The sequence below is a fragment of the Leptodactylus fuscus genome, chromosome 9 (assembly GCF_031893055.1).
Source record: "Leptodactylus fuscus isolate aLepFus1 chromosome 9, aLepFus1.hap2, whole genome shotgun sequence".
Taxonomy (NCBI): Eukaryota; Metazoa; Chordata; class Amphibia; order Anura; family Leptodactylidae; genus Leptodactylus; species Leptodactylus fuscus.
This window is the reverse complement of record NC_134273.1, coordinates 65,984,846-65,999,285: the sequence shown is the minus strand read 5'-3', so window position 1 is coordinate 65,999,285 and position 14,440 is coordinate 65,984,846. Positions and strand designations below refer to the sequence as shown.

Here is a 14,440-nt window from a genome sequence, read left to right as displayed (position 1 = left end):
CATTGTGCAACCCCAAAAACAATTTCCTTAGTGGGCAAAAAGATCACAACTATCAAAATAAGACTTATTTATCCTGTACGGTGAGAACTATTTCTATTTCTAAGCTACCCGCTGTTACATTATACCTGTACCGTTTGCTCTTCCTTCTTTCTCCGTTCTTCATCCTGTAAGCGTTTTTGTTGCTTTTTGGAGACGACTTCTGTAAATCCATCATTGAGATTGGATTGAGAGTCTTCTAGTGTTGTTACTTCAGGATGATCATCGATTATTACAACACCTAGAACCAAAGAAAACAAAAGGTTAAGTGGATGACCGGAAAAGAAAAGCAGTATGTGTAATAGTTAAGTAGAAGGAATTACTGTAAATATTAACAGGGCCTGCCATTACTAGAACATGCAGACACAATACTAAGGCTATGTTCATATCTGTGTTGTGTCCTTCCAGAGTAGACACAACCTGTAGTCACAGATGTAAAGGTCCTGCAAGCATGACAATTTTGTCTGGCTGAGTGAGAAAGAAAACAATGGATCGCCATTGCACCTGATTACAGTAAAAGTCTCTTGGGATCAGTTATCTGTCATTACATAGGCCCATTCACTCGGGCCTAATCATAAGTGCGATGTTGCGACGGAATCCTGATACACCGCATCGGCATCCCTCTTCATTTTCCGCCATGTGAACATACCCCATGACTGAAGACAATAAAGCAGTGACAGAATGCAGGCAAGTGCATGTCATATTTAGGAAAACTATAAACCAATACATATTCAACTGGAAGTCTCCAGAAAACCCCCCCTCAAAAAAACATTCTGTTATTAAGAAGAAACACTTTTTTTGCATTATTTAGGGAAAATATTATATAACAGGTAAAGCATATTAATAATCCTAAAAAAAGAACATACTTGCATAGTTGTTCAGGTCAAACTGTGACAAGGCATCCACTTTCTCTTTAGGTTTCTTGACAACTAGCTTAGGTTCTTCTTTCTTTTTGCCAGGGGCATCCTTTGCAGATTTCGATTGGGTGGAGGAACTTCCCTCTTCAGAGTGTGAATGATAGCTGTGATAGTGGTGAGTATTACCGCTGCCACCCGATGAATCGGCTACGCCTAATCCTGATGTCTGCTCATCAACTGTCCTGGTGATCCAATAAGAAGATACAAAAACTATTTACAACCAAACCATGAACAAAACCAGATGAATGCATTATCTAGGAAATGTATTACCAATCAGACAACTAGCTCCATTAACACAACAGTAACTATAGCAGATGCCTTACCCTCGTTTTCCCCTTTGCAATGATGTTCCACCTCGCCTTTCGCCCCTGGGACCAGAGTAATGCCTGCCAGGTTTCGGAGCGCCGGTATTGCCACGACGATTCTGACGATCCATGCCAGGTCTCTGACTGGAGAAGCTTCTTTTTGCGCTTTCCCTTTTGGGTGGGGATTGAGCTAAGCCATCGGCTGTTTTGCTAGGGGCTGGGGTCTGGATACTAGCGGAGGATGCCGCTTTGCGCTCATCTCTTTCTCTTCTTTCGTTAAAGTCACTACTTTCAGAAGCGGTTTCCCATTCTTCATTGGCCTGGTCTGAAGAATTATGATTGGACAAGTCTGGAGTTTTGTTACCTGAAAAGTCTGATGGGAGTTCATGGACACTATTTGAGGCTGGCACTCCTTGGTTAGAAGATCCGCTAACTTCCACTGGTTTTCCAGCATCTTCTCTTTCTCTCTCTTTTAAACGTCTAAATCGTGGTGGCTTATCCTGTCTGGGTGGTCGAGTAGGCCTTTGCCTCCTTGGTCTGTCCCTTGAGGGGTCAAATTTGCGTTCGAACTTAATAGGTGGTCTCTTATCGCCGGGTGGTAATACTTGATGCTCTTGATGCCTGTTATCCCCTTCGTCCATACGTGGAGGCGGTGGTGGTCTTGAGTCCTGCTGCCGTGGAATCCACTGATTGTCTCTGTAATTTGATCTCCTTGGTGGAGGAGGGCGCGTTGGGCGAATACCGGGTTCCCTGCCACCACGACGAAAACTGCCTGCTCCTCTTCCTCTACGAGAAGGCTCACCCTTTGGCAAGAAGCCAGGTTTTGTTCGACTGTCATCTTCTCTAGAAAAGTGTCTTTCGGGTGGTTTGATTTCGGCCCGTGTAGTTCCAGCTTCGGACTTCAAAGCTGAAACAGATTTAGGTGCTCTTTTAATATCAGTGCGATCATCTCTACGAGACTTGGTTCTCGTAGAGGTCTCCTTATCAGAGAGAGGAGTGTCACTTGCACTTTCATGAACTTCACTGTCAGAGTCTGTTTCAGAACCATGTTGCCTCCTCCTTTTAGGTAGGACTTCAAAATCTGAGCTTTCACTACGGGTTTCGCTTTCGTCCCTGCGCCTTACAGCTCCAGGGGGAGCTGGGTCAGAACGTGCCTTAGAATCCCTGTAATGTGGATACTCTCGGTTTTGCCCTCTACCTCCACGTCCCCTGCCTCCGTAGGAACCCCTATAGCTCCTTCCTCGGGAATAATATTCACCCCGGCCTCGACCTCTATACCCTTGATCAGGAAACCAGTCTCGGTCTCTGGCCTCTTTCCTGAAAGCTCTCGGTGGTAGAACCGGATCCCTTCGATGTGGCACCATTGTATGTGAGGGTTGAGATGCTATGGGAGGTTTAGTATCTTGTTTGGGCTTTTCAGAAGGAAGTTCTTTATTTTCCTTGCTAACCACACGCACTATTTTATCCTCCTTATTTGGCTGTGTGGTTGGAGCTGGTTGGGCAACAGGTTTGGGTATCGGATCAGAAGTGTTTTCCACTGACTTCTCTGTATGTAACGCGCTAGTATTTGACACTTTAGGAGGAGCGGCCGTTTCGGATGAAGGCTTATCTTGCTCGGCTTTATTTGTAGTTGACACTGAACTTGGCACCGGCTGCTGCAGCATTGGTTTCTTTTCAATTTTTTCCTGTTTCATAGGTTTCTCGTGTCCACTCTTTTCCTCCTCTTTTTCTTTTCTCATTTCACGCTCCTCTTTCATGTCACGAAGAATAGGTTTTTTAATAGGACCGGATCGTCTTACTGGCCTATCCATACCTTCTTCCCGGCTTCGGGAACCTGGTCTCGGGCCCCATCTGGTTTCAGACTTGGGTTTGAATGGCTTTTCGGTTTTTGATAAATCTAGTGGCTTGGAACTCTGGAAACTTTCTTTCCTTTGTTTCTCATCTATGGTTTCTTTTGCGGGTTCTGGTGGTCTAACAGATACTTTTGCATTCATCTGTAAGGTGTCGACTCTCCTCTCTTCTTGTTTCTGGGTATGAGCAGATTCGCTGGATAAAGTCCTGGTTAGCACAGGCTGAATATCAATGTGTGGTGGCTCTTCAGGAGGTGCTTGCTTCTCTGATGGTTCATATGCTGATATTCCGGTGTCTTTTTCTTCGGCTTGAGGTAGTTGAATAGGTTCAGCATGTCTAACAGGTGCACTGTGGATATCAGGCTCTCGTGTTCTGGAAAAGAAATCAGCTTTATGCTGAGGTTCGAATGGACTATGGTCCAGGGAATAGTTTTCAGTGATAACATCTTGGTCCAGAGGTGTTTCAGACCTAAAATACAGGGGAAAAAAAAAAAAAAAAGTTACTGTAAAGATCGAGTGCGCATTTTAATAGAGAACAGGAGACCACAAAAATCTACTAATCCCTAAACTATGGTTCACACTATACCTACATTACACTTGTAAGATTTTCAATGACAAATGATAAATATCAGCTTTTTATTACTCAGTGAGAATTTGTCAGCTCTCCTTATAGCTTTTCTTTTCAGTAAACTCTTGTATTCTCCAAGAAATTTGGTGTCACTTACTAAAAACCATCTTCACATGAAAGACACCAAAGGCAGGTCCTTAGGGCCTCATTCACACGGAGCACAGAACCACATATTTTGGTCCTGATTCTGATGCGGGAAGCCACGACTGTTGCAGCTTCATACTCCGGAGTAGGCCCAAATGAATGGGCCTAGACCAGAGGTTGCTGTCGCAAGGCGGACACCGGGGCTGACTCAGCTGCAGAATCCACCTGAAGAAAAGGCAGCTCGCTTCTTTTTACTGTGAGCCGGAACATATCGCTCACGGAAAAAAGGAAGCTAGCGGTCTGCATAGACCTCTATTGTGAGGGGGCGGATTCTGAGGTGGATTCGGCGTCAGAATCCCCCCCCCCTCTTTCCCCGTGTGAATGAGCCCTTACAAGCTTAAATATTACCCTGTTCTTATAGAATGCAATTACATCAGCACAAAACATGCAAAAAACATACAGCATGACAAATACTGTCATGTATGTATACTACAATACACGCTAGAGAACTTTCTGTGATAAATCCATCAACAGAGCGATCAGACAGCTCCTTCTCCAGTCCCCATGGGCGATTTAAGAGTCCCAAACTGTCCTGACAGGTTCTCCTTAAAGCAGTACAAATCTGATTTTCTTCATAATTATGATCCAACAGTTTTGTCATTGTGGTCAATAGTTTGGTTGTAGGACAAGAAAGCCTTCATCAGTTATACTCATCATATAAAGCTAAACATTGTTTAACATGGTCCTACCTGTAATCTTCGGGCTCTTCTGACTCTTTAGTAGAGGATGAAACCTGTGGGCTGTCTGGGTGGGGGTAGGGTTCAGCTCCCCACATCATACGAGGCTCAGATATTGGGACGCCATGGTCTCTAACGGAGCGAGCCATATGTTCATATGGTTCAGAAGAAGATGTTGAAGGTTCAATCTGTTCACGTCTCATCAGAGGTTTAGTTGGTATCATTCCTGTATAAACAAAAAGCATAAAGTGGTTATACAAACAGGTAAAAGGTCAGGGGGGAGGTACTAGATATTGAGAAGTCCAGGACAATCAATTTTTTTTTTTTTTTATTGATGAACTATTGTTATCATAGGTCATAAATAAGATTTGCAGACATTTTGCACCTGGGACCCAAGCTCATGAGCCGTTTGGAGAGGTCAAGTTGCTTGGCTTGTAAGAGAGCCAAGACCTCTTCAATTTTTATATGGTACACTTTGTCATCACACTGCCCCTATGAGACAGACAGCATGCAATATAATCATTGAAGACGACAACATGCTCATAAAAGCTCTGAAGCTGATTCCAAATGAACAAAGGGGTCCAGGGTGTCTGTCACTGACATCCTGAGGGTGACAATTAAAGAGGAGATGGACAACCCCTTTAATCTATTTTTTTACAATAAGAAGAAAAATTGTAAAAAAACAAAAAACCCAAAGAAATAAATCATACCAGGATGCATTGGTGGAATGTCCATTGCTGGCCTTCCGGACATCATCCGAGGATCCATGTAAGGTTGCATCATCAACCAGCGAGGGTCAAAGGCCATAGAAGCCAAATGTTGAGGATGTGGCCCCAACTGCTGGTAAAGAGGCCTGTGCTGTGGTGGAGGAACAGGGCTGCTAGAAGGTTGTGACTGCGCTGGCTGGGACAGTACACCTTGCTGCTGTTGCTGCCACTGCTGCTGTTTCATCTGTTCCTAAAAAAATAAAAAAGGGAACTTCTAGTTTAAGGCCTGTCTTCACTTCTCACAATGTAAGCAGAAAACCTTATCAGGGAGTCACATCTCCGTTGTCCTAGGTGGGCATCAAAGCACACAAATCCACAACAGCGAGTATTTCTAACATGTTTTATTAGAACTACTTCTCAAAATTTGTACAGAATTTTACCTGCTGTCGTTGGAATCTTGGAGGCAGAGATTTCTGAAACTGTTTCGAGTATCCAGAAGAAAGTGGAGGACGTGTTTGTGTTCCACCTTCAGATTCACTCTCGTGTGCTATGACAGGCCCAGACGCTGGTGATGGGGAAGGTGGAAGATTAGATACTGAAGCTGGAACTGAAGGTGGTTGAAGAATGGGTGCTGGCAGTTGGACAGGGATGGATGGAGGGGTGTCCGCTCTGTCACTTGAAATGCTATCTTTCCTAGCAAACGGTGGTTCTTCGGGAACTGCTGGATGAAAACAAAACAACGTTAATATTGGGAACAATGGGCTCATGATATCCTAGTACTTCCTAGTTCACATCCTCATTTCTTTGGTACCACATAGCAATTGAACCCGAGAAATGCAAATGGTATTCTTCAGGTGATCTCTGCGGCCTCCTCATTACATACAAAGCACAATGCTGAACACTGTAGTTACATGTTCCCTTTATGGGGTATCGTCTCCTTACATCTATGAAACCTCTATATGGTCGAGGAAAGTGCGTTGGACACACTAAGTTTACAACACATTCCCTACCTAGCTCAGTAGGCTTGTCTTCAAAAACAATGGCACCTCCACTTTCTTCTGGTGGTTCAATATCAGGTTGAGGGATGACATCTTCCTTTTCCTCACATTGCATTGGGGTCTCTGGCCTCTCTGGTTCTTTTTCTGTCACAGGTTCTTCGTGGTTAGGGACATCCTCTTCCACCTGAGGAAGGGGAGACTCTCGAGGGGACTGCTCAGTGACTGGCTTTTCATCAAGTGCTTTTTCACATACAGGTTTCTCAGAGGAGGTGACAGGTGTAGTAGCTGCAAACTTCTCATTCAAGCGCTTTAGCTTTTCTGCGCACGCAGCTTTCCTTTGCTCTTCCATTCTCCTTTCCTCTTCCTCGCGTCTCTTACGGGCTCGTTCTACAGCAGCAGAAACTTCCGCTTGTTGGCGACGTCTTTGCTTCCATATCTCATCTTCGCTGGGACGAGACTGCAAAGGTGCGGGCCTTGCTGGGGCCCCTGGGCGGCTCTGAGACGGATGCTATAATATATAAAGAAATTCATTTTGCTCATGGATAATCTGTTATACTTTAGAAAAAAAATAAAAAAAATCTAATCAAATGTCTGCAGGGAAAGATGAAAAAGTGATCATTCTAGAAACCCCTACAATAGTATCAGTGTTTAAATAAAGAGTACATTGGATAAAAAAATATATATAATAGATTTCAATTCCCTTTCATAAATGAATAGCTGAGTTGAACATAAAACTTTGCAATAGATCTTATCAGAAAAAAAAAAAAAAAAAAAAAATTCTCTCTCTTCTTATCAGCCTTCACTGCCTGCTAAACTGCTCAATTCACTACTTAAACTTCATTGAAGCTAGCCTGGGCTCACCGACAGATCATGTTATATAGAGGTCTACATTAGGGGGAGGTCAGTAAGTGAGAAAGACAGATCCATGCTGCCTCAGATAATAGAGAGTGTTTGGTTTCCCTCCATAGACTTCTATGATCATCAGCCTATCTTCACGGACTGACAATAGAAGACATTTTCTTCGGATGAGATATATTTACCTATATGAAACTACATAATAGACTCTACAATCCATACCTGTGGTGGAGCAGTTTTTGGTTGCAGCAGAGGTGGAATATTCTTATCAAGAGATAATAGGGATGGAGGCATTTGGCGTCTCTCCTGTAGCATAAGATTCAAATGATTTACATATTGAAAAATGGACAGCATATTTTATTGTCATACTTATCTATTAACACAAGTAATTGAACTAAAGCCAGGAACACAAGTCTTTCCTTATAGTTCATATTCCTTAAGACTTCCCTTCTGGCTTTATCTCAAAAACGGCAGTGCTTCTTCCAATACAAGCATGTGGGTACGTGTAATCACTAGAGATGAGCGAACACTGTTCGGATCAGCCGATCTGAACAGCACACACCCATAGAAATGAATGGAAGCACCTGTGACGCTGACTTTGCCGGTGGCCGGCCGGCGTCACAGATGCTTCCATTCATTTCTATGGGAGCGTGCTGTTCGGATCGGCTGATCTGAACAGTGTTCGCTCATCTCTAGTAATCACCAATAAAGGTATGCTCATGCAGTGGGATTTGGTAGATATTCTAATATGGATGTCTGCCTCAAATTCCCCTTCATCTTCAGCCGTGTGAACAGCCCCTTTGCATAGTAAACTACTAAAATCTCATCCTCTTAAAATCTGCTTAGTCTACTTAGGTCCAAACTGATCTCACAGGGCGGCTGTGACAAGCGTGAACATTTTTCTATGCATTGGCCCCAGGAGATTGGTCAGACAGCCCACCTACTTCGTACTAACAATCTGGCTAGCAGGGCTGTGGAGTCGGTAGCCAAACTACAAACTTCTATTTTTCGACAGTCCAACTCAGACTCCTTCATAAATGACGGCCATGGTCATTCAGAAGGAGTAAAAATAATGAAAGTGCTACTGATTGAATTCCTATAAAATAAATATGCAAACATTATATAATTAAGTGCGTAAATTGTATATTGTTCATTGTAATTTTATTTAGATTTTTTTTATCCAATATCAACCCTGATTTGGTCCCGACTGACTCCAAGGCCCTGCTGGCTAAAATAGTGTTTGCATATGCAGCACTGTGTGGCTATAACCATGATAGCCATGGTAAATTGTTTATGCCAAAGTGACTGCTGAGGGAACAGGTGAGGTGAGTATCTCTCCCCCCCCCCCCCCCTTCTTACATCCACTGTAGCCATCCTGGAGTTTGACCCAAATCCTGGAAAACCACTTTAATCATTCATTTCTAGGTTTAAGGCTATGTTCACACAGAATATTTTGCAGGTGGATTTTGACACGAAATCCGCCTCAAAATCTGCCTGCAAAAATGTCTCCCATTCATTTCAATGGGAACCCCTCGCTTTTTTTTCCCCCTGCTAGCAATTTTTTTTTCAGCTAGCGGGGAAGGGGGGGGGTGTGTGTGGAAAGCGACATGCCCCATCTCCCCGCGGCTTAGTCAGCCGTAGTGTCTTATGGCTCAAAACTCACTCTTGATTGGGTCCATTCATCCAGGCCTAATCAGGAGCGGGATGGCGCTACACCGCATCAGGATCCCATTGCGGCGAGCCGTGCGTTAGAGCCACACAGCGGAAAAGGTTTCCGCCGAGTGAACTTACCATTAGTGTTTCTATGAACTGATGGACAGGTGTGGTCTGGTGTGTGAAAGAAAACCACCAGGTTCTTATCCCACACAACCCTCAAAACCAACAAACCATAGTGTCACTGACAGAAATGGGTCATAAATATATATTATATTATAAGAAATACAATAAATCTACAAGAAAGCACAAATGACCCAAACTTAAAAGCCTCCAATCTTAAATATCTATACAACTTGCAAGTATTCCAGAACATTGATATAATCTTATAATCCAAACTACCTGTGTATCAGGAGGTGGACCTTTCCCAAGGAGAGACTTCTGCCCGGTAGGTGCTTGTGAAGTGTTGGCAGAGCGCTCTTCTATTTCTTTGCAGATTTCTGAATTATCATTAGGTTTGGACTGAACCTGCTCTGTTTTTGAGATGCGATCATCCCTAAGTAGAAAAGTTTTACACAAATATTACAATGAATATAAATCATTTCAGATATCTGCACACTAAAGAAATGAATAAAAGTCGGGCACCATTCATAGTGTCTGCAGTCATAAAGGATTGCTTGATATGTAACCTGTAACATAGCAACTACAATTGTGATACCTAAGGGCAAGATGAGAACCCAAATCCCGACCCGTATCAAAGCATATGCATAATATCTATTATATATATATATATATATATATATATATATATATATATATATATATATATATATATATATATATATATATATATATATATGTCACTATCAAAGCCATTCAGGGTGCAGATACAGATGTGGATTTGAACCTGGAAGAAGGCTGGACACGTCCAAGAGAGAACAAGCCTGGAATCTATTTGCAGTCAAATAAATTTAAAGATGTTTGGAGCATTTAGGAAAAAAATTTACACCCGTTTTAAATATAATCTTAAGGCCACTACAGAAACTTAAGATATACCCATATGGTACAGCAATGCAACAAAAAGTTAGGGTTAGTTCACATCGGCTTTTGTATTCTGACCGGGAAGAGTCCGCATGGAGACCCCCACAAACAGAATACAAACGTGTTGTGCTGTGTTGTAAAAGCACACGGACCCCACTTGCTACGCACAGCCCGCATGCATCATGTCCGAATCGCGTTGTACATTTTACAGTGGTATCGCTTGGTGTTTTAACTCAGACCCATAGATTTATATGGCTATATGACAAATAAACGAATGAATGAGGAGGAACCCAGGAAGGTTCAACAAATGGCACAATCTGTACTTGTGATTTCACATCGTTTTCCATCACTGAAGCCAAATAGGAAAAAGTATGAAATCTTATCAAATACGAGGCAGGTCCTCCAGTGTGAGAAACAGCAAGGTTTTGACGGTTTTAACCTCAAATAAAGCAGTGACTATAAGAGTGCAAAAATGTTAAAATGGGTTAAAAATACAAAAGCAGCAATACTCACCTCATCGATCCATAGGAGATACTGGCTGAGCTAGTCACTGGGCGCAGTTGGGACCCACCTCAGCCTGTCAAGGGCTGAGTGGCCATTTCCCATGTGATGAAATAGGAGCAGGAAGTAGAGACCAGCGGCGACCCAGTAAATGTCGGAACAGCAGCAGTGAGGGATCGGTGAGTAATGTTTCTTTCATGTTTTTAGTCCATTCTGATTTTGGGCAAGCTGGCTGAGGATCAGCCACAAACAGCTGATCATTTCAAGCACTAATATCTAACGGATTGCTGGCCAAAACTACTTAGGCAGACAAACTTCCAGTCACCCTATTTTCATGGCCGATCTTCAGCTGAAATGACCCATTTTGGCCAACAAAAAGCTAATGTATATGGCCAGCTTTAACCAAATATCACTAGCCAAGTAAAGAAACACAACTCTACCAGAACGTGCCCCTTCCTTTCCATGTTCAAAGCAGAAAGGCCAAGTCGCTGTATAGAAACAGACCATGTGAGTATGAACACCGAAACATCCACAGGCAGGCCCCCGAGTCATGACGTATATACAATATTCAAGCCATCCATGTACAAATCCATTTCACATAACACTTCTTCTATGATACATATCAAGAACACTATTCCCGTACACTATTCACTTCGTATATTATATCACCGCATTAATGAAGTTATCCACCGATTATAGTTGAAGACTATCCTTAAGATAGGCCAATATAAAAAAAACTTGAGTCTTCAGTAGTTGATACCTTTTTTCAATGGCTACCTAATAATGATGACAAATTACAAGCTTTCGTGATAATTTTGATCCCTTCCTAATCTGTCATCATTATTAGTTAGCCATTGAAAAAAGGTATCATCTACTGAAGACTCAAGTTTTTTGTTTTATATTTCATACCCACTGGCTAACACGGAACAAAAAAATAAGATAGGCCATCAATTTTAGATTGTCAGAATCCGACCCACCCATATCAGCCCCTGGCATCAGTTATATACTGGGTGTGGCGAGTAGTGATTAGGATTGTAGTAGCGTCCTATCCAAGTGTATTGGATTACTTGCTATGTAAAAAATGCTGGAATCTGCATCTGCACAGGGGTCCCAACAGTCCCACCTCATGAATAGGCTTACCGTTTTAGAATATGGATAACTTCCTATTATGTTAAACTGTGCATATCACAGGGTGTTTAAAAAAAATATATATATATATATATATATTACCACTCTGAGTTGTGTATGCACTAAGAAACCATACATAGAAGAACAAAGTTTAAATCAGCCCATTTTACACATATTTAGTTCTCAGTTTTAATACTGATGAAATATCCTTAGGCTACGTCATCAATACCATATCTATGGGGTCAGAATCCCTGCCCGCTCGCCGGGGTGTTTCAGATAGACACAGCTCTGTACATTGGTGTAGAGGCAAAGAAAATAGCGAAAATATCTTCATAAAACCCCTGATTTTCACTAGTAAGCTTCAGTTTATAGCAATAAAAGTGAGGTGTATGTAACCCTGTGCACCGCAGAACTCATTCAATAGTTAAAATGAAATCAGTAGTGCTACAAAAAGGCAGTACGTTATTTCATTATATCCATTAGAAAATAGTCAAATAGGGTTTTATTAAAAATCCCACTTGCTTTTTCTTCTATAGCCTTATAGACTCATAGAGCAAGCGCCTCTTCTTTGTGAATAGAAGTGTGAATGTTTGTTCTCTGCTTTTCTATCTACTTATAAACATTCATTTAGTCTGAATTCTTATCAATTTGATAAGAAATCAGCTTAAATGAGGGTTTATGACAACATAGATAACACTCCCTCTTCTCAGATGGATCAGTGTGAGAAGGGTAAAGAACAACGTGCACTTTATAAGAATCTATAAGGCTATAGAAGAAAAAGGAAAAAGAATTCTTAAATAAAACCATATCTGAAAAATGTTTTCTCGACAAAAATAGATTCATCGATCAAGATGGTGTGCATATCCTTTAACGCAAGTGTAGTTGAAACGAGTAGCAACAACCCCTGCGCTAGGCACTGTCTGTTCAGTCATGGTGTGGGAAACACGACTGCTACTTAGGGTGGAGTGGGGGTGGGGAACTATATTGTTATATACTCTTACTAGTGAGAGTGTTGTGATCTGTTCTATAGCATGAACTGTACCAATATGGACAGTCAATAATCAACCCATATGTTGTCAGTGGTACCAAACAAAATACAGGGAAGAACGCTTGGAGTACAAAAAGCAGTATTTTAATTCAAAGTACAGAAGGGGGTAAATACAAACAATACAAAAAGAAATACAGCTAAACGTCACGCGACTACAGAACGTTTATAAAAAATCTTAACCTTTCTGGAGAGATACTGGGATAAGAAACAAAGAGGGTAGATTACCAGCTTTCTGTTTTCTCTTTCTGATTGGGAGATTGTTCATCGTCATCACTGAAGTTCAGCTGCTCTGTATAATCGACTTCGCTCTGTGCCCCTGGAACGGATACAATACACTAGGTATCAAGAGGTTACACAAAAATCTGATCCAAAAGCAGCAGTGGGTGTCTGCTGTATGCAGTTATATAATCCTTTAGATATCATGGCATCACCCTAGCACCCCTTTAATTGTAAGGTGCTGATAGGGCTTTAGCTACTGTAACAGATCACAGTACTACTATACAAGTATACCTAATAGACCCTGCTAGAGGAAGGGCCCAATAGAACGCATGTCACAGGCATAATATACTGGAATGAATCAAATCAGTGACTGGAAGATTGTATGAAGTCCCCTAGTGAGACAAAAAAAAAACCAAAAAAAAAAACACCAACATTGACTGCAATGCCAAGAGATATTAAAAATCCAGGAACTGCTATATAGCGGAAAGTGGTATAACAAAATATTTGCACAAACTAAATTTATGCATAGTAGAAACTCAATTCTACATGCAGAATATACTTTTCTGATGCCTTGTCCCGCTTTACACAAACAGAAACTAAAACTGTACCTGCCCAGCCTTCATCTGCTTCAGTGTCCAGGTTATCCAGCTCTTTCATGTCATTAGCGCTAATGATGGAGGGACGTTCAACACCTTCCACAGCCCAAGCTTGTGGTCGTCGAGGTGCTCTGAAAATAGTCAATCCAATACAGCAATCACTTCACATTCCCAATGATATTTTTTTAACTGGTCTCCAATTAATAAGCCGACCAACTAGACTTATATATATATATATACACACACACACACACATAAAAGAGATTATATATATATATATATATATATATATATATATATATATATATATATATATATATATATATATATATTAGATAGATAGATATAAAAAACACACATACATAAAAAGTATACCTACAAGCTAGATTATATACATTAAATAATTGCGCTTATACTCCCTGATCATATATGACTGCTCAGCCTCTAAATATGTCCCCAATAAATCCCAAAGTTTACCTGTTGGCCTCAGCTTGTGCAGGATATCTCGTTTGTCCCTGCACAGGAGGAAAAGGAAGCCGAGGATATGAAGGGAACATCTGGGGAGGAAAAAAAAAAAGTAGATTTGGAAGAAATTAGTGTAAATATTAAGGAATTTTCCAGAGCTTTAAACACAGGTGACCAATATCAGATTGGTGGGAGTCAGACTCTGGACACACATAAGGATAACCTTGTTGAAGGGGTCATAGCGCTCCAGCAGCAGACATAGCAGTACAGTGTAATCGCCCCAAAGGTTACAAATTCGTACCCAACATCTTTTATTTAAATATTTGATAGGTGGGGGAGGGGGGCGCCCCTGCATGAAGCAGCTGTACATGGCCACTTCCGATGCATATCAAGATGGCTCCCTGCTCTGTGTAGTGTCCACTAAGGTCAATGAGTGCCAAGCTGCAGCACCGGGAGCCTGGCCAATCAGATATTTAAGCCTATCCTAAAGATTAGATTATTAGAGGAGTCAAACCTTCCTGAAGTGTCTCCAATACACCAGAAGGACAACATTATTTATATAGCGATTCGGTGGTTCGTATAGCACTGCCTGAATCCCGGGAGTTTTCTAGTTTGGCTCTCTTGATGATGCTCTGACTCTAGATCACATGGCTGACCCTGATCTACTGCTGC

The 14,440-nt window shown here is 41.7% G+C and overlaps 1 protein-coding gene across 4 annotated transcripts in view; it reads right to left on the bottom strand.

Moving 5' to 3' along the window:
* Window positions 1-14,440, bottom strand: part of PRRC2C (proline rich coiled-coil 2C) — a 48,589-nt gene that overhangs the window by 14,184 nt on the left and 19,965 nt on the right. For 2 of the 4 annotated variants that reach the window (XM_075286482.1, XM_075286479.1), the window contains exons 7-18: window positions 13,781-13,860; window positions 13,316-13,434; window positions 12,714-12,804; window positions 9,173-9,326; window positions 7,340-7,423; window positions 6,275-6,770; window positions 5,705-5,985; window positions 5,268-5,514; window positions 4,570-4,783; window positions 1,277-3,577; window positions 903-1,135; window positions 126-277 (exon numbers count right to left, since the gene is read on the bottom strand). In XM_075286482.1, the coding sequence (XP_075142583.1) occupies window positions 126-277; window positions 903-1,135; window positions 1,277-3,577; window positions 4,570-4,783; window positions 5,268-5,514; window positions 5,705-5,985; window positions 6,275-6,770; window positions 7,340-7,423; window positions 9,173-9,326; window positions 12,714-12,804; window positions 13,316-13,434; window positions 13,781-13,860 (4,452 nt within the window). The remainder of the gene's footprint in view (window positions 1-125; window positions 278-902; window positions 1,136-1,276; window positions 3,578-4,569; window positions 4,784-5,267; window positions 5,515-5,704; window positions 5,986-6,274; window positions 6,771-7,339; window positions 7,424-9,172; window positions 9,327-12,713; window positions 12,805-13,315; window positions 13,435-13,780; window positions 13,861-14,440) is intronic. The other 2 variants (XM_075286481.1, XM_075286480.1) reach the window with 2 other exon arrangements.